The sequence below is a fragment of the Protomyctophum parallelum genome (assembly GCF_964188405.1).
Source record: "Protomyctophum parallelum genome assembly, chromosome: 20".
Classification (NCBI taxonomy): Eukaryota; Metazoa; Chordata; class Actinopteri; order Myctophiformes; family Myctophidae; genus Protomyctophum; species Protomyctophum parallelum.
Window position 1 is genome coordinate 5,474,292 of NC_139718.1, and position 21,266 is coordinate 5,495,557.

The window sequence follows — 21,266 nt, forward strand, 5'->3', positions numbered from 1 at the left end:
TCACAGATGTTTCATCTTAACTCACCCTCAACTATCACAGATGTTTCATCTTAACTCACCCAACTATCACAGATGTTTCATCTTAACTCACCCAACTATCACAGATGTTTCATCTTAACTCACCCAACTATCACAGATGTTTCATCTTAACTCACCCAACTATCACAGATGTTTCATCTTAACTCACCCAACTATCACAGATGTTTCATCTTAACTCACCCAACTATCACAGATGTTTCATCTTAACTCACCCAACTATCACAGATGTTTCATCTTAACTCACCCAACTATCACAGATGTTTCATCTTAACTCACCCAACTATCACAGATGTTTCATCTTAACTCACCCAACTATCACAGATGTTTCATCTTAACTCACCCAACTATCACAGATGTTTCATCTTAACTCACCCAACTATCACAGATGTTTCATCTTAACTCACCCCACTATCACAGATGTTTCATCTTAACTCACCCAACTATCACAGATGTTTCATCTTAACTCACCCCACTATCACAGATGTTTCATCTTAACTCACCCAACTATCACAGATGTTTCATCTTAACTCACCCAACTATCACAGATGTTTCATCTTAACTCACCCCACTATCACAGATGTTTCATCTTAACTCACCCAACTATCACAGATGTTTCATCTTAACTCACCCAACTATCACAGATGTTTCATCTTAACTCACCCAACTATCACAGATGTTTCATCTTAACTCACCCAACTATCACAGATGTTTCATCTTAACTCACCAACTATCACAGATGTTTCATCTTAACTCACCAACTATCACAGATGTTTCATCTTAACTCACCCAACTATCACAGATGTTTCATCTTAACTCACCAACTATCACAGATGTTTCATCTTAACTCACCCAACTATCACAGATGTTTCATCTTAACTCACCCAACTATCACAGATGTTTCATCTTAACTCACCCAACTATCACAGATGTTTCATCTTAACTCACCCAACTATCACAGATGTTTCATCTTAACTCACCCAACTATCACAGATGTTTCATCTTAACTCACCCAACTATCACAGATGTTTCATCTTAACTCACCCAACTATCACAGATGTTTCATCTTAACTCACCCAACTATCACAGATGTTTCTCTGGGAAGTTCCTGAGGTGGCATTCTGTCTTCCACCCCGTGCAACAAAGGACCAAGTTTAAAGAATTCTGAATAGAATTATTAACAACGTTAACACTATTGTAGCCGCGGAGCCACAGGCCCAAAAGCTCAATTAAAGAATTCTGAGTAGAATTATTAACAACGTTAACACTATTATAGCCGCGGAGCCACAGGCCCCCAAAAGCTCAATGAAGGAATATAGAGATTAACCTGTGATGTTTTTATTTGTGTTTTATTTGTTTGTTCCCTATTAATTTGCATTGGCCTCAATTTCCCAGAAGCCCTAGCAGCCCACAGCATGTGACGATTTCCGGTTTCGTCATCAAAACGAAACCATCTATTCTCTATCTCCGCGACGAAGACGGAGTTAATTTTTAATTATTACAATACGGCGGATTAAACACATAAAACAAAAGGCGGGTATGTCGTATATCGCAGCGACAGTAACCTGGATTAAACCATTCTGACCTGGCACCCATTTTGGTGTCAGCAAGAGCGACTGACATTTTTAGAATCTGATCTCAGGTCAGAATGGGTTAATCAGACCAGTGTGTGTCCAGTGGAAACCTCGCGTGAATCTGATCTCAGGTCAGAATGGGTTAAACCATTCCCGGCAGTAAAACTGTTAAGGAGCTATGTGTGTCCCTGGTAGTCAAAAGGTCGTTCTCTTGTCAAAGGTCAAGCCCTCTTCAGGCTCCAAAAGGAAATAAGCGCTGTAGTCTCACCAACTACAGTACAGCTCCTATCAGTATGACAGGTTTGGCCACCAAATGTTTCCTTTTTGAAAAACTTTGGTTACTAGTTACTTTGGAGAAATAAATTTTGATTAGAAAACATACACTTCAACCCTATATACATTTCGGACATTTGAAAATAGCCGATCTACAAGCTCACAATGTGTCGCAACGCAACGCATCGTGTGCTTGTACATCGGCTATTTTCAATAGACTTTGTACACATTTTGAACTTGTGAAATGGCACATTCTGCACAATGATTACTTTTAGTACTTTAAGTACATTTTCAATTCCGTACTTTTACTTGTAACGAAGTATACTTCTAAACTGCAATATTGGTACTTTTTAACTAAGTAAAACAATCGAGTACCCTTTCCACCACCGCCCGACGGAGACGATATCCTCATTTGATTCCCGCTGTGGATTTTTCCGGCGGACTCATGCAGTCAGCGGTACTTGGACCGGTTCCCAGTCGGTCCACTTAAGCCCGGCAGTAATGATAGCGGACCCTTTTTTTCTCCTTTCTCTGTATTTGAATTGAGGAATTAGACACGCTTTCTGGCCCAATGCGTGCTTGAAATGGTGAACGCTGTCCAGCCAGGAATGCCGTGCAAAATGTCTACTGTACTATGTGTCAACTTTGGGAAATGACTCCCCGGGACTGAAAGGCCACTTCAGAAAGCAGAATAGATACAGTGGAGCGGTGCCCACCCCCCCCCCCCCCCCCCCCCCCCCCCCACCCCACCACACAGCAGAACGGTGGGGGGGGGGGGGGGGGGGCATCCCCGCTACGACATAACCCAGACGCTTGAGTCCGGAAACTGGTTCCATTTTGATTTGCGACGCTGAGCGTTTTAATGCGAGTGGACACACTGAGACACACTGCGACACGTTAACAACCTGTCAGTTTGTGCTTTTAGCCCATTAATTAAAACCACCAAGAAAGCACCTGTGTAATTTTATGTCTTAGTTATGTATACAGTATACCGAAAGCCCCAAATGAGGGCATACGACGTGGGTTTCCACTGTGGTCCGTTGAACCAATTCATCAGTAAGACCGTAAAGATGCGCAATAAGGGGATGTCGGTATAAAAGCTCCCTTAGCAGCACAACAAGGTATGTTTGCAGAAGAAAGGCGTGCGTGCGTGCGTGCGTGCGTGCGTGTGTGCGTGCGTGCGTGCGCGTACCATGACTTACTCTTAAGCAACTCTCTGTGTCTCTCCTGTGCACACATGCATGATGAACTGAGAGGTCAGAGGTCAAATGTGACACACACACACATACCTTCGCAGCAGTAATGTTTGTATTGAGTCATGCCGAGTTTCACTTCCTCTTTCGCCCACAGTATTGACCTGTGGCTTCTGACACTCCACTGCTGTGGTGTTCACAGTTCATTCAATTCCTCGGCTTCTGACACCATGCTGTGGTGTTCACAGTTCATTCAATTCCTCGGCTTCTGACACCATGCTGTGGTGTTCACAGTTCATTCAATTCCTCGGCTTCTGACACCATGCTGTGGTGTTCACAGTTCATTCAATTCCTCGGCTTCTGACACCATGCTGTGGTGTTCACAGTTCATTCAATTCCTCGGCTTCTGACACCTCTGCTGTGGTGTTCACAGTTCATTCAATTCCTCCCTATTCCCTTTGTTGTCACATTGTGTAAAGTATCTGGGCCGAATACAAGAAGACTCGCCCCGTTTCTGTTTTCCTCCCAGAATTTTCCCCAGTGAGGGGTGGGAGAGGCTGGCCAGCAGACGGCTGGATTTAGAATTTCTCTAAACTATAAACTTTCATGACAGCAGAACAGCCCAAGTACAAATATAATTTATGAAAAGCTACTACAGTGAAGTCTGTTCACAGAAGTTGTTGTAGGATATGTGGGGATTATCTGACGAGGTACCATTTGAGGGGGCAAAACCTTACATAATACTAAATAATACTAAATTGTTTATAGGGTCAATATAAGTAATATAATATAGCCTTTCCACAGGAGTATCTTTTTATATTCTTCCAAAAAGAATACAAACAAGCCAATAGCATATTACAAAGTTATCCCCCTCACTGGGGAAAATTCCGGGAGGAAAAACGGGCACGCACCGGGGTGAGTCTTCTTGTTACCTCTGGGCCTGCGGTGTCCATTCACTCTGGGCCTCCAAAACTAATGAAGCAAACTTTTTATTTTTTTATTTTTTAATTGGCCACATGACACCTCTGCATTCCTTCGAAAGATTGAGCAACAATAGTCGATCGGCTACAAGCTCACAACGCGTTGCGATGCAGTGTGAGCTTGTAGATCAGCTATTCTAGGCTGAGATGTTTGATGAACTTTTATTTTTTGCATATGAGACCCCCTGTTCAGTTTAGGTATTCCTAAAGGCTTCGTGTTAAGTCGTGTTAAGTGTTATTGATTGATTGATTGATTGAAATATTTATTAACAGTTTGTAGAATTTACAGTACATTTTAAGCACAAACTCAATACAAAGACTGTTAACTGTGAGTGGACGACCCAATTAAGCATTACACTTGTTTACAACAGGGTCCACATTGTTCAATTCATCAAAACATTTAGAGACATACAAACATTTAGAGACATACAAATAGACATTTCTATGTAGTTAAAGAACAGAACAGGAATTCATCATATAGGAAGCAAAAAGGGAAAAGATACATTATACAGTGAGGGGAAATGGGGGGGGGGGGTGTAACCTAGTGGTCTGAACATTTGTAGATCTGCTCATTTTTTAATTTGACTCCTGAAGAGCAACGTTTTTCTTCCTCATTTCTCAGACAGAGTGGACATGACTTGTAGTGAAACCACAGGCTCACTCAGACAGAGTTTTTTTGATTGATTATTTTATTAGACAATAACAAATGAAAAACAGTACATGGTATACAGTCAAATCACATTTATCCAAAAGGATCGAGCACCGAAAAAAAGACCTTGCGGTCTTGTTTCCATTCGGGTCCCCCAATGCATTCATTCACAACACAATGATGACAGTAATCGAAAAAACATGATAACTATTTACAGGTGTAAGTACTGTACCCAAAAAATGTAAATACAAATAAATCACTCGGAGGGGGGGGGGGGGGGGGGGGGGGCAGTCATCTTCTCTCCTTTTGACATTGATAGGTGATTGTTCAGACCGGTTTTAAAGGAGAATTCCATACTAAAAGGCTTTCTTACCTTTCTTTGTAGTTGTTACGTCCCCACCAAAGAGGTCCAGGTGTTTTTTTGTGCAAAAGCTCCTTATTGGCTATTTCCCCTACCATAAGCCCTAAATGAATTGCATTGAATTGAATGGGAATTGAATGGGGCTATGGGGTGTTGTGCTAATTTGCTTATTTCCATCGCTCAAAATTATAATTTCTTTGTATATATCCTCTCTTCATAATGTAAATAATATCCCAAGTTCAATGAAAATAAGCGAACTAGCATAACACCCCATAGCCCCATTCAATTCCCATTCAATGCAATGCAATTCATTGAGGGCTTATGGTAGGGAAAATAGCCAATAAGGAGTTTTTGCACAAAAAAACACCTGGACCTCTTTGGTGGGGACGTAACAACTACAAAGAAAGGTAAGAAAGATAAAAAAGCATTCTAGTATGGAATTCTCCTTTAAAGGAAGCCAGTGATGTGTTTGTTTTGAGGGAAGGGGGCAGGCCATTCCACACCTGAGTGGCAGTGCTGTGGAAAGGGGACATGTAGTGACGCATCGGGGCTGCAATCAGCGTGATTGGATCTGAACTCCTCTCATAATCCCTCCATGAATGTATTTCATCCCCTCTTTGACACCAGAGAGATACACGGCTGCCATTTATCCCATAGCTGTAGACAAGGTTAAGCTGTCACACTGCTGCTATTTAACCCTATTTAACCCTCTAACACCCGCATTAATTTCTACTTGCAAAAAATAGATTTCAACCTTACTACTACTTTGTACTACTAGTACTAAGATTAAAAAATATAAAAGTTTGATGAAAAATTTATAATAATTATATAATAATATAATAAATTAATAATTTACATTTTGGGGATATCTTTCACAATAATGAATAAAACATGTTCTAGACATTCTAATGATCACAAAAAAACATATATTACAATTATCTTACCTACTTTTATTAGGGTAAAGGTCAAAAGTCTTAGGTTAAAAAATGTTCAAAATTGCACAGAGTTCAGACATTTTCTATTTGTGTGAATTTCAGCCTCTGTGGGGGGTATTTATATGCAAATATCATGACCAATGGCTTTGAAATGGCATTGCAATGAACATCACTGATGACGTTTAGGTGAAAAAAGAACAGGAAAGAAAAAAAAAAGTAATTAAATAAAACAAAATTGTTGCTAAAAAAGCAACGCTGGGTCTTAGAGGGTTAACCCTGTAGACGATTCTACAAAATGTCTTCTAAATCCTGACAGTTTTCTTGTAAAAACCCTGTGTTTATACGTCAGTGGTGCTCAACCGTTTTCATGGTCAAGGACCCCTAGAATTCTATGTGTTTGGCCGCGGCCCCCCTATCTGAAAATGTGTTGTTCCAGGGACCTAAAAAAATGTTCACTCTGAAAGAATATATAATATTATTCAAAGATTTGCGCCACATTTTCATGATTTTTCAAAAATGGCATACCTATAAGCTCGTAGTGCGGCACTCGGTGCCGCGCTATGAGCTTGTAGATCTGCTATTTTTCAGTAGCTAAAGTATAACATAATGCTTAGAACACCAAAAGGGGTTCCCCGTCCAGAATGGGTTAATGTTTTCATCCCCTCTTGACACCAGAGAGATGCGCGGCTGGTATTTAATCCATTCTGACCTGAGATCAGATTCATACGAGGTTTCCACTGGACACCCACTGGTCTGATTAACCCATTCTGACCTGAGATCAGATTCTAAAAAAATGTCAGTCGTTCTTCGATTTTTCAAAAAATAGCAGACCTACAAGCTCGTAGCGCGCCACTCGGTGGCGCGCTACGAGCTTGTCTGTAGGCCAAATGTATATCAATGTGTTGGTCCTTGGCAAAAAAAAACTAAACAAAACTTTGAGAACTACTGCCCAAGAAATGATTGTGCATGAAAATCCCAGCACAGACCAGCCCGTTTGGCTGACACAACCATGACACATTCAGAGAGTCTTAAAGGGATTGTGACATTAAAAAAAAGGTTTTGGAATTGTTCTTGTTTTTTTTTAGGTTTTCTAATCTCAATTGCACCCAAAAAACATGAACTTTTAACATTCAGTAGATTTTCTGTGATCTGGGGTTTTCTGGCTCAAACAGGTGCTCTGATTTGCCGGCAGTAAGTGACATCACTTACTGCAAATCCCATATATGTCAATGGGATTTGCCAGCAGATGTCACTGTTTCACTGTGTTGCCTGTTTTCATTGTAGCTCAAAAGGCCCAAAAAACCCCAAAGAAAACTTCAGACCACAGAAAATCCACTGAATGTTCAAAGTTCAGGTTTTTTGGGTGTAATTGAGGTCATAAAACCTAATGAAAATGAATGTCATAAAACCTTTAAATCACCTTTTCTTCTGCATTCTGACACTGGGGCTTTTTGAGGTGCAGCACACCGTCTTCACCATATGGGCAACCGGCGGCCTGGGGACCACATGCGGCCCCCACCTTCACTCCATACTAAAAGGCTTTCTTACCTTTATTCGTAGTCGTTACGTCCCCACCAAAGAGGTCCAGGTGTTACGTTGTGCTAAAGCGCATTATTGGCTATTTCCCCTACCATAAGCCCTCAATGAATTGAATTGAATGGGGCATTGGGATGTTATTTCGCTTATTCCCATCGCTCAACAATCTAGTGAGTATAATAAGCGAATTAGCACAAAAAACCCAACCCCCATTGAGGGCTTATATTAGGGGAAATAGCCAATAATGCACGTTTGCACAAAATAACACCTGGACCTCTTTGGTGGGGACGTAACAACTACAAATAAAGGTGGGAATGCCTTCTAGAACGGGGGCACGGTGGCACAGTTGGTAGTGCTGTCGCCTCACAGCTAGAAGGTCCTGGGTTCGATTCCCGCTCGGGACGCTGAGGGTGCTGGCGGCGTGTTTCCTCCTCCGCGTCATCAGTGCCCATACCCGAAGGCGGGGTTGGCGAAAGGACCTTTCTGTGTGGAGTTTGCATGTTCTCCCCGTGTCCCCTATAGGGTAGGTACCCTCACAAAAACATGCAGTAATCCTGGTCTCTAAACTGCCTCCCCCTGGCCAGCCGGGGCGTCTGATGGAGGGGAAAGGAACTGGTTGGAATAACGTGTTCCTTCCACGCGCTACGTCCAACCAGGGAAACTCCCCCCGCCCCCCCCCCCCCCTGTCAGGTGTAAAGGAGCAACTTGGACACTCAGGCATGAAGGAAGCATGAGTTCAAGTCCGTTGCTCTCCCCTTGTCCCCCATATATGGGGACTAGGTTGGTGGAGGGTGTGTAGAGCCCAGGATCACATTAGATGATTGACACAGGGGTGAAAAAAGGGGTTACAAAATCGTGGGATAAAAAAAAATAAAGACACTGTGACTGAACCCCTAATTGCTCCCGATGTGCAGGCTGTTGCCTTGCATGGTTTCCTCTAGCATCGGTGTGTGCAAAAAGTGCCAATTTGGTGCAGGTTCCAAACAAAAAAAGTTAGTTTCTACTGTAAAATACAGAAGAACTTTATGGACAGAGCTCAAGTCACCTGGATTGATTTCTTGAATACTGTAGTCATGGCTGCCAGTCGTGTGGTATTTGAGTCTGGAGAGGCTGTGTATGGATCTTGTTTCCCGGGGGGGCGGGTTGAAACCTTTTCTCTTTGACCTGATGTTGTTTGCGAATTCCGACAGACCTTACACCAATAGACCCGTGTTCAGGGGAGGGAAGCCGGTCAGGGAAGGTTATTATTGTCACTGTACGTATTGCTTAAAGAAAGAAAGGAGGTGCTTATTTGGAGCAGGTTCCAAACTAGGAGCATTCTTTGGTTCCACTGAAAAATACAGGATAACTTTATACACAGAGCTGAAGTCATCTGTGGTTTATTCATCTGTGCCAGCTGGACATTTTATACAATTTTACACAATTCAATTTATTTGCAGACTGATATCTTGGCTACTGTAGTCATGGCTGCCAGTTCCCACCTGATGTCGTGCGTGAGTTCAGACTGATCCAGACCGTACTGAATAACTGCCAGCTTGCATAAGGTCTTAAGACTAGGACTTAGGTCTAAGATAATCAGGTCACCAGGGGGGTCGTTCCAACTATCAAAGAGGAAGACAAGATCTCCAACCATGCAATAGCCAATGGAATACATCTGAGGCGGGCGTTTCCCCTTGGGCTCGACCTTCTTCCAGGAGAAGGCCTCTAAATTGTATTTCCACAGATCATTGGATGGTTTGAGGTGGTTTGAGGTGTGACCACCATATATGTACAGCTCTCCATTGAAGGTAAAGGCTGAATGCCAATAGCGTCCTTCTGGAAGAAGCTGTGCAGAAGGCGTGCTCAGCCAACAGCTGGTCTCTGTGTCAAACACACTGATGGTGTTGTAGTGGACCCCAGACCCCCCATGGCCCCCAAATACAAACATCTTTGTCCCGATGATGGTAGCAGAGTGACTTGATGAAGCATGTGGTGGCGTTCCTCTGGTGTTAATTAAAGTCCAGACCATTGTAGTGGAGTCCAACTTGTAGATGTCATTATTGCGTTCAAACATTTGGTTGTATCCTCCATAGACATACATGACTTTCTCCAAGACACAGGCTGAGTGGTAGCCCCGCCCTTCTGGAACAGTCCCAGAAGCCTTGGTTCTGACCCACAGATGGGTGTCCACATCAAATGCATAAAGAATGTTACAGTACTCCCCTCCATTGCGGCCTCCCCAGATGTAGACAACATATTCGATTAACACAGCTGTGTGGCCTCGGCGATAGGAGGGACCCTCAAGGTGAGCTTCTCCTCTCCCATTTGTCTCTGGGGTCAACTTCCTCCAGCGCAGAGACACTGTGTTGAAGACGTTCACATCCATCTGATCACGGTTTCCATCACAACGTCCTCCAAAGGTGAACACTTCATGCTTCACTGCAACAGCAACACAACTGGATGTTTTTGGTCCTCCATTCAGATGTACCGTCCAGCAGAACATTGCTCACTCTGTATATCAGGTCAAATTCTTTAAATCCTCACTCTGAGAGACAACAGACTCCCAACTGACCGTGTTATACATAGCTTATATTGGTTTGACGGCACAAATGTCATGCAAGGTTTGACCAATCCACAAAGCCGATCAGTTGTGTTAGCCAATCACGGAAGACGATGACTCTTGATCTTCCTAACATGGCAAAATTGAGCGCTAGCGCAATCACGTATTTCGTAAAGCCCCGTGCTACATAGCAGTGTAAAGTCCTGTGCTACATAGCAGTGTAAAGCCCCGTGCTACATAGCAGTGTAAAGTCCCGTGCTACATAGCAGTGTAAAGTCCCGTGCTACATAGCAGTGTAAAGCCCCGTGCTACATAGCAGTGTAAAGCCCTGTGCTACATAGCAGTGTAAAGCCCCGTGCTACATAGCAGTGTAAAGTCCCGTGCTACATAGCAGTGTAAAGTCCCGTGCTACATAGCAGTGTAAAGTCCCGTGCTACATAGCAGTGTAACGTCCCGTGCTACATAGCAGTGTAAAGCCCCGTGCTACATAGCAGTGTAAAGTCCCGTGCTACATAGCAGTGTAAAGTCCCGTGCTACATAGCAGTGTAACGTCCCGTGCTACATAGCAGTGTAAAGCCCCATGCTACATAGCAGTGTAAAGTCCCGTGCTACATAGCAGTGTAAAGCCCCGTGCTACATAGCAGTGTAAAGCCCTGTGCTACATAGCAGTGTAAAGCCCCGTGCTACATAGCAGTGTAAAGTCCCGTGCTACATAGCAGTGTAAAGTCCCGTGCTACATAGCAGTGTAAAGTCCCGTGCTACATAGCAGTGTAACGTCCCGTGCTACATAGCAGTGTAAAGCCCCGTGCTACATAGCAGTGTAAAGTCCCGTGCTACATAGCAGTGTAAAGTCCCGTGCTACATAGCAGTGTAACGTCCCGTGCTACATAGCAGTGTAAAGCCCCATGCTACATAGCAGTGTAAAGCCCCGTGCTACATAGCAGTGTAACGTCCCGTGCTACATAGCAGTGTAACGTCCCATGCTACATAGCAGTGTAAAGTCCCGTGCTACATAGCAGTGTAAAGCCCCGTGCTACATAGCAGTGTAAAGTCCCGTGCTACATAGCAGTGTAAAGCCCCGTGCTACATAGCAGTGTAAAGTCCCGTGCTACATAGCAGTGTAAAGTCCCGTGCTACATAGCAGTGTAAAGTCCCGTGCTACATAGCAGTGTAAAGCCCCGTGCTACATAGCAGTGTAAAGTCCCGTGCTACATAGCAGTGTAAAGTCCCGTGCTACATAGCAGTGTAAAGTCCCGTGCTACATAGCAGTGTAAAGTCCCGTGCTACATAGCAGTGTAAAGCCCCGTGCTACATAGCAGTGTAAAGTCCCGTGCTACATAGCAGTGTAAAGTCCCGTGCTACATAGCAGTGTAAAGTCCCGTGCTACATAGCAGTGTAAAGTCCCGTGCTACATAGCAGTGTAAAGTCCCGTGCTACATAGCAGTGTAAAGCCCCGTGCTACATAGCAGTGTAAAGTCCCGTGCTACATAGCAGTGTAAAGTCCCGTGCTACATAGCAGTGTAAAGCCCCGTGCTACATAGCAGTGTAAAGCCCTGTGCTACATAGCAGTGTAAAGCCCCGTGCTACATAGCAGTGTAAAGTCCCGTGCTACATAGCAGTGTAAAGTCCCGTGCTACATAGCAGTGTAAAGCCCCGTGCTACATAGCAGTGTAAAGTCCCGTGCTACATAGCAGTGTAAAGTCCCGTGCTACATAACAGTGTAAAGTCCCGTGCTACATAGCAGTGTAAAGTCCCGTGCTACATAGCAGTGTAAAGTCCCGTGCTACATAGCAGTGTAAAGCCCCGTGCTACATAGCAGTGTAAAGTCCCGTGCTACATAGCAGTGTAAAGTCCCGTGCTACATAGCAGTGTAAAGCCCTGTGCTACATAGCAGTGTAAAGCCCCGTGCTACATAGCAGTGTAAAGTCCCGTGCTACATAGCAGTGTAAAGTCCCGTGCTACATAGCAGTGTGTAGCCCCGTGCTACATAGCAGTGTAAAGCCCCGTGCTACATAGCAGTGTAAAGTCCCGTCCTACATAGCAGTGTAAAGTCCCATGCTACATAGCAGTGTAAAGTCCCATGCTACATAGCAGTGTAAAGTCCCGTCCTACATAGCAGTGTGTAGCCCCGTGCTACATAGCAGTGTAAAGTCCCGTGCTACATAGCAGTGTGTAGCCCCGTGCTACATAGCAGTGTAAAGCCCCGTGCTACATAGCAGTGTAAAGTCCCGTGCTACATAGCAGTGTAAAGTCCCATGCTACATAGCAGTGTAAAGTCCCGTGCTACATAGCAGTGTAAAGTCCCGTGCTACATAGCAGTGTAAAGCCCCGTGCTACATAGCAGTGTAAAGCCCCGTGCTACATAGCAGTGTAAAGTCCCGTGCTACATAGCAGTGTAAAGTCCCGTGCTACATAGCAGTGTAAAGCCCCGTGCTACATAGCAGTGTAAAGTCCCGTGCTACATAGCAGTGTAAAGTCCCGTGCTACATAGCAGTGTAAAGCCCCGTGCTACATAGCAGTGTAAAGTCCCGTGCTACATAGCAGTGTAAAGCCCCGTGCTACATAGCAGTGTAAAGTCCCATGCTACATAGCAGTGTAAAGTCCCGTGCTACATAGCAGTGTAAAGCCCCGTGATACATATCAGTGTAAAGTCCCGTGCTACATAGCAGTGTAAAGTCCCGTGCTACATAGCAGTGTAAAGTCCCGTGCTACATAGCAGTGTAAAGTCCCGTGCTACATAGCAGTGTAAAGTCCCGTGCTACATAGCAGTGTAAAGCCCCGTGCTACATAGCAGTGTAAAGCCCCGTGCTACATAGCAGTGTAAAGTCCCGTGCTACATAGCAGTGTAAAGTCCCGTGCTACATAGCAGTGTAAAGCCCCGTGCTACATAGCAGTGTAAAGCCCCGTGCTACATAGCAGTGTAAAGCCCCATGCTACATAGCAGTGTAAAGTTCCGTGCTACATAGCAGTGTAAAGTCCCGTGCTACATAGCAGTGTAAAGTCCCGTGCTACATAAGAGTGAGAAATCTTTTCTGGTTGAAGACCAACCATGCTGCGACATTCTGGATGAATTGGAGAGCCTTAAGTGTGCATGTCGGTATAATAATAATATAATAATAGGCCAGTGGCCCGTGGCCAGTAAGGGTACAGTCAAACACACGTCCAACGGGTTCACACGGTCCAACGGTCTTGTTTCCATTCAGGTCCTTGGTATTCAATTCATAATCATGACATGAAAAATAACAACAAAATTCAAATCATCATAAAAGGTCAAATCAGACCTGTCTGAAGTGAGTGGTGCAACAGAGACCCCTGTTGGTACCCTAACCATACATAGGGACACGTGCAGCGACACAGGGACGGACACAGCTAGCTAGGCATTGGAGTGGCTGTACCCCGGAGGTGTTTTTCAGCGACCTGACCCCTGTTCCTCGCTCCCAGTGACTTTGTCTCCTGTCTTTGTGAAAAGCTTGCCCAGCTCTCCGCCGTCCTGTTTTCTGTCGCCCAGATCTCCACCTCCCAGCCTGCCCAGCACTCCACTGAGTGCTGTGCTGCCCGCCATCCACGAGCCCTTGCCGGCTGCCTCCATTGGTGTCCTGCCTGCTCCCTCTACACCCTCAACAGTGGCGTGCACAGATAGACACTAGGGGGTGCCCTTTTAACAATGTGCTAAAAAAAAGGGGGGGGGGGGGGGGTTTTCTTACTTTGTAGTGTGTGGACCATGCGGTGACATTGATCAAATCTTGATACAAAACACTTCTACTATATTATTTAGGCCCCCACAATCTAAAGCTATGTTTCTATGTCAGCGGTTCTTCGATAAAAAAAAAATAGCAGACCTACAAGCTCGTAGCGCGCCACTCGGTGGCGCGCTATGAGCTTGTAGATCTGCTATTTTTTAAATAGCTAAAGCATAACGTAATGCTAACACCAAAAGGGGTTCCCGTTCAGAATGGGTTAAATGCTGAGCTAAAATCAATGAACAGGAGCCTGGCGTACAGTACAGGTGTTCTCTTTCTCTAGATGTGACAGGGTGAGGTGGAGTGCAGTTGAGACGGCGTCATCTGTGGAGCGATATTGGCTCTGTATGCAAACTGTAGTGGATCCAGGTCTGCAGGCAGGCTGCTCTGGATGTGCTGGTAAATGGTAAATGGTGCATTTATATATAGCGCCTTTATCCAAGGCGCTTAACAGAGATTGTGCATTATACATTCACCCATTCACACACACATTCATACACCGATGGCAGCGGAAACCATGCAAGGCACCAACCAGCACATCGGGAGCAATTAGGGGTTCAGTGTCTTTGCTCAAGGACACTTCGACAGTAACTCTGGGGGAGCCCGGGTTCGAACTGGCAATCTTACGGTTACCATCCAGGCACTCTACCCCTGAGCCACCGCCGCTCAAGCCGCTCAAAACACTTCATCACCACAGGTGTAAGTAAGGGCCACAGGTCGGAAGTCATTTAGACCAGTTGGATTTGGCTTTTTTTGGCACTGGCACGATGGTTCAATTCCTACAATGCCCATAATGCTTTAGTGCTGGTTGCAAAGGCCCTGCCGCCCCTTAGTGACAAGCTGAGCTCTACAGGGGGTCTCCAGGAGGGTCTTGTCTGAGGGAGGTTTTAAGACGCGACACACTGAGGTCAGGGAGAGAATGAGAACATTGACTGGGCAGTTGTATTGGTCCCCGAGGTGGGAAAGTAGATTAGCTACCACATGTTAACCAATGAGACCATAATGAAATCCTTTTTTTCTATTGCACCAGCACAAATCAATAACTCAATCGCAGTGCAATACAGCAATACAATATCTACTACGTCATGTAATGAACGGTCTACAAGCACAGAATACCGTTTTCAGTTGTTCACCCCAGCATAACTGGCCATAATCTGGTTGTCTCCACCAGGCCGAAGGCATGGGGAGAGAGTATGTTTTATTGTCTCCACCAGGCCGAAGTCATGGGGAGAGAGTATGTTTTATTGTCTCCAACAGGCCGAAGGCGTGGGGAGAGAGTATGTTTTATTGTCTCCACCAGGCCGAAGTCATGGGGAGAGAGTATGTTTTATTGTCTCCACCAGGCCGAAGGCGTGGGGAGAGAGTATGTTTTATTGTCTCCACCAGGCCGAAGGCACGGGGAGAGAGTAGGTTTTGCTCTCCGTCCGTGTTACCAGCGACGCTCTATGGTCATGTGTTCAAGACGGTTCTGTCCGATATTTCATATTCCATCCTAATTGGCTAACATTGGCACTTTTCTAGTTCTTTCTGTGATAACTTTCACAGAAGCTGCATGGGGTCAAGTCATTATTTTTTTGTTGTCAATTTGTTTCTATATTTTGCGGTCAGCAAGTGGCACTTCTCCCCCAGAAAGCCAGAGCATTTATAGGACAGTAGCCATGAGGCCCGGAAGGCTTTGATAAACGACATGTCTTTAAAAGTTCTCACGTCTCCTGAAGAAACATAACCTGGACTGGTCTTTTATTATGTACTTTTCCTACTCCCAGTTTATCCCATTTTGGGGCGGGAACCCCTTTTGGTGTTCGCATTATGTCATGCTTTAGCTATTGAAAAATAGCAGATCTACAAGCTCATAGCGCGCCACCGAGTGGCGCGCTATGAGCTTGTAGGTCTGCTATTTTTTGAAAAAATCGAAGAACGACTGACATAGAAACATAGATTTTTCAGGAAACTGTCAGGATGTAGAAGACATTTTTTTAGAATCTGATCTCAGGTCAGAATGGGTTATTATTATCCACATGAGTGCCCGGCTAATTACAGGACTGGACTATCTCCACCTTGATGATGATGAGTTTGGATGAAAACATCTTGGGAGAAGAAAAAAAATCAATGACTGGTTCCTTTGTTTTCCCCCAAAGTCAAGGTTTTTACTATAGCTTGCATTACATCATGGAACAATGTTCTGGGCTCCTGGTCTTTGGTTCTGTTGAGGCCAAACGTCAGAACACTAAACAGGACTTCAGAAAGTCTACAAACTACACAAATGTGACTAAATTTGACTGAGAGACTGCCATTGGATTTTTTTGAATTTTCGTTTTTTCATGTCATATGAAAGCAGGGAATCATATCTTCAAATTGACATATTGGTTGTTCAGTTTGACCCACCAGTTTTAGAGATATGGCTTATAGAGTAATGTCTTGCAGAAAACAGCGAGTTGAGAAAACAGGCTAGAAAGGTTCACTTCTGTGGTCTCTAACATTACACCCAGCTACATGTTTAAACATTTATTTCATATTTACATGTCAATTTCAGCTCTGACACTTATTCCAGACATGCACTAGTATGTGAAGAGTCTTCCTGTGCTGTTAACTCATTAAAAAAAAAAAAAAAGTTTTTCTCTGGTGAAAAGCTGGAATGTACGCGATGGCAGTCTCTCAGTCAAATCTGGTCACAAATGTCCTTCTAAATCATGACAGTTTTCAGAAAAACCCTGTGTTTCTATATTAGTGGTTCTCAAATTATGTCATGTCAAGTACCTCCAGAAATGTTATGTAATTGGCTGCCGACCCCCCCCCATCTAAAAATACATTGTTCCAAGGACTCCCCAGAAGCAAGGTTTTGAGTTAAAAACATTCGCTCTGAAAGAATATATATATATTCACCACATTTTCAGGATTTAATAAAAGAAATCGCAGACCTACAAGCTCGTAGCGCGGCACTCGGTGCCGCACTTTTTAATAGCTAATTTATAACATAATGTTACACCATAAGGGGTCCCCAAAAGGGGTCCCTGCCCCAAAATGGGTTAAAAACGGGTTTTTGGAACTAGGGGCTGCAACTGTCAGTTATTAAGCGAAAACACTATAACACAATATATTAAGATGATCGGGGATGTGAGGTCCCTTTGTAAAGTCAACTTTTTTAGGCAAGTATTTCCTGTTTCATGGCACTCTCTGGCACTCTATAGCCTTTATTATGAAGGCACTTCCGGTACTAAATGTGTTAAGCGATCGTCCCACCTAAGAATTACTATCGATTACTCTTTTTGGATTAATCGAATCGCCGAGAAGCGCGTTTTCGTAATTTGTTTTATTTTGTCATATCAGTGAATGGCCGCAAAAACATTTGAATAGATCTGCCTTTATAATCGGCTAAAGCGGTTAGTCGTCTCTCTCTCTCTCTCTCTCTCTCTCTCTCTCTCTCTCTCTCTCTCTCTCTCTCTCTCTCTCCTGTATATTACTGTACTCTGTACTGTACTGTCACTGTGGGTGTTGCAGCAGTTGTACATTTGCAGATCGGATGGCATTTACCAACGTTGCTGATTACATTAATCTTCACGAGGCAGGCGAGGCATCTGAGAGAATGTCGCGTGCACGCCATCTTTAACCCATTTTGGACTGATGGCGATAAAAAAAAGGCTTCTAAAAATAGTTTTCTGAAAAACCCATGTTTTTATGTCAGTGGTGCGCAGCCCTTTTCGTGTCAAGGACCCCCAGAATTATCTCTATTGGGCCACGGGCCAGGGACCCCCCAGAAGCAAATATTTTAGTTAAAAATAAGGGCGGCTTCACCCTTTCCCCACAACTACTGGTTATCAGTGAGTGTGTGTGTGTGTGGGCCGTGTTGCATTCAGGCTGATGAGGCAGCGGTCTGACGCTGTTGTTCAGAAGTTTGAATGCAACATGTGGGCGGGCGGCGGTGGTGATTCACTGAATCAGAGACACGGACGGCTACATGTGTGGTGAGAGAGATGAGCCTCGTATCGGGTCGGTGTTATGCATTCATCATGATGTTTCTTAATCCATCCTGAACGGGAACCCCTTTTGGTGTTATAGCATTATGCTATGCTTTAGCTATTGAAAAATAGCAGATCTACAAGCTCGTAGCGCGCCACCGAGTGGCGCGATACGAGCTTGTAGGTCTGCTATTTTTTTTTAAATCGAAGAACGGCTGACATAGAAACATAGATTTTTCAGAAAACTGTCAGGATGTAGAAGACGTTTTTAGAATCTGATCTCAGGTCAGAATGAAAACTGTCAGCATGTAGAAGACATTTTTAGAATCTGATCTCAGGTCAGAATGGGTTAATAGCGTGTGGGCGTGCTGTTATTTTCACAGTTTGAGTTCTGGTGCGCTCACTCCCCCGATTTTGAATAAGTCTTCGTTTTTCGCAAAAGAAACCCCTCTTTTGTGCTTGAAGGGGGTGGAAACACAGGGGTATGGAAACACTTGAAGGGGGTGGAAACACAGGGGTATGGAAACACTTGAAGGGGGTGGAAACACAGGGCTATGGAAACACTTGAAGGGGGAGGAAACACAGGGCTATGGAAACACTTGAAGGGGGTGGAAACACAGGGGTATGGAAACACTTGAAGGGGGTGGAAACACAGGGCTATGGAAACACTTGAAGGGGGTGGAAACACAGGGCTATGGAAACACTTGAAGGGGGTGGAAACACAGGGCTATGGAAACACTTGAAGGGGGTGGAAACACAGGGGTATGGAAACACTTGAAGGGGGTGGAAACACAGGGCTATGGAAACACTTGAAGGGGGTGGAAACACAGGGGTATGGAAACACTTGAAGGGGGTGGAAACACAGGGGTATGGAAACACTTGAAGGGGGTGGAAACACAGGGCTATGGAAACACTTGAAGGGGGAGGAAACACAGGGCTATGGAAACACTTGAAGGGGGTGGAAACACAGGGCTATGGAAACACTTGAAGGGGGTGGAAACACAGGGCTATGGAAACACTTGAAGGGGGTGGAAACACAGGGCTATGGAAACACTTGAAGGGGGTGGAAACACAGGGCTATGGAAACACTTGAAGGGGGAGGAAACACAGGGCTATGGAAACACTTGAAGGGGGTGGAAACACAGGGCTATGGAAACACTTGAAGGGGGTGGAAACACAGGGCTATGGAAACACTTGAAGGGGGAGGAAACACAGGGCTATGGAAACACTTGAAGGGGGTGGAAACACAGGGCTATGGAAACACTTGAAGGGGGTGGAAACACAGGGCTATGGAAACACTTGAAGGGGGTGGAAACACAGGGCTATGGAAACACTTGAAGGGGGAGGAAACACAGGGCTATGGAAACACTTGAAGGGGGTGGAAACACAGGGCTATGGAAACACTTGAAGGGGGTGGAAACACAGGGCTATGGAAACACTTGAAGGGGGAGGAAACACAGGGCTATGGAAACACTTGAAGGGGGTGGAAACACAGGGCTATGGAAACACTTGAAGGGGGTGGAAACACAGGGCTATGGAAACACTTGAAGGGGGAGGAAACACAGGGCTATGGAAACACTTGAAGGGGGTGGAAACACAGGGCTATGGAAACACTTGAAGGGGGAGGAAACACAGGGCTATGGAAACACTTGAAGGGGGTGGAAACACAGGGCTATGGAAACACTTGCAGAAGAGGTTTCTAAATGAGAAAGCGTTGTACTCTCATTTTATCGATTTTGCGAGATTGGACGAGATAAGGGTTTATAGTGTTTAACCCATTCTGACCGACTGAGATCTGATTCATACGAGGTTTCCACTGGACACACACTCGTCTGATTAACCCATTCTGACCTGAGATCAGATTCTAAAAAAAATGTCAGTCGTTCCTCGATTTTTCAAAAATAGCAGACCTACAAGCTCGTATCGCGCCACTCGGTGGCGCCCTATGAGCTTGTAGATCTGCTATTTTTCAATAGCTAAAGCATAACATGATGCTAACACCAAAACGGGCTTCCCGTTCAGAATGGGTTAATAAAGATTTTTTACCCGGCTCTCGCCGTAAAAAGCTTGGCTTCTGCGTTGGCGACGTCGTGGGTTATTTTCCATCCTTCGGGGGTCCCGGGCTATAGACGGACGCCATCCAAAAAAACTTTGTTTTTGTATTGTAATTGTATTGGAGGAGCTGATCATACAAAAACATCCATGTTTTTTTTTTTTGGGGGGGGGGGGGTCAATAAAACAAAATCATCACGACCGTGCCGGACCGTTTCCAGAGCATGGGACCGTTTCCAGAGCATGGGACCGTTTCCAGAGCGTGGGACCGTGTGGCGAAAGAACGAAGGTAGCCTATATGTGGCCCTTTCAATCCCAGCACGCCAGTTACTTGGCCCTTTGGATCGAAATCCAGGGCCGGATCTACCATATGGGCACTTTGGGCACGTGCCCAGGGGCCCTTGGGCACCAGGGGCCCCTCAAAAAAAATGTTTGTTTTTTTTGTTTTTTTTTCACAGAAAATGTCCCTGCTAATCCGAATGAAATAAATGGTGTCTAAAAAGATTAGTGTTTTATTGTTGCATTTGTTGGTGAGAAGGGCAGCTGAAAAGTGCAAATTGTGTGTGGAAAGCAGCAACAATGCGCTAGATTGGCTGTCACTCTGGGGGGGGGGGGGGGGGTAGGCGACCGGAAATAGGCCAATATAACGGCATAAAACCGCCCCAAAACAGCTCCAAAAAACAGCAAAAATGTTGCGCGCGGGTGAAGGGGGGGCCCTTCGAGCTTCAGTGCCCAGGGGCCCTCAGAGGTGTTAATCCGGCCCTGTCGAAATCAATCCAAAAATTTACCTGTTCTCAGTTATGCATGCCCTCCATATTGACGTGTGTGTGTCTGTGTGTGTGTGTGTCCGTGTGTGTGTGTGTGTGTGTGTGTGTGTGTGTGTGTCCGTGTGTGTGTGTGCGCCTGCCTTGCCTTGCAGCTCCGGGCCCCGGGCCTCCTCCAGAGGGTGTGTCGCGTGGTCCTGCCCCTGTGGCTCCTCTTCATGGCCCTCCTCCTCCTCCTGTCGCTGCTGCCGTTCATGGGGGGCGACGGCCCCTCCTGCTCCCTCACCAACAACTTTGCCCGCTCCTTCAACATCATGCTGCGCTACGACGGCCCGCCGCCCACGTGAAGACGCACGCCACCACCGACGGGACGGGACGGGACTATAGCCTCGGGGGGAAAAAAACCCAGACGTTTTTTTATTTATCCAGGGAGGAGGGAAAACGACAAACAAAAATAAAGGTCTGGGACCACCGAGTCCACTTCAATATATATATATTAGCGCAGACGTTCGATCGCTCTCTGCTGATTTCTGATCCGTCTGCACCTTTTCGTTAACCCATTTTGGGCGGGGATCCCCTTTTGGTGTTAGCAGATCTACAAGCTCATAGCGCGCCACCGAGTGGCGCGCTACGACCTTGTAGGTCTGCTATTTTTAGAAAAATCGAAAGAACGACTGA

The 21,266-nt window shown here is 45.2% G+C and overlaps 1 protein-coding gene across 1 annotated transcript in view; it reads left to right on the forward strand.

Annotated features, from left to right (window-relative positions):
* syne3 (spectrin repeat containing, nuclear envelope family member 3) overlaps positions 1 to 20,983 on the forward strand; it is a 102,457-nt gene extending 81,474 nt beyond the window's left edge. The window contains 1 exon segment of the mRNA XM_083792761.1: positions 20,744 to 20,983. Within this exon segment, the coding sequence (XP_083648887.1) occupies positions 20,744 to 20,935 (192 nt within the window). The 3' untranslated portion in view covers positions 20,936 to 20,983.
* Positions 20,984 to 21,266: the final 283 nt, after the last annotated feature.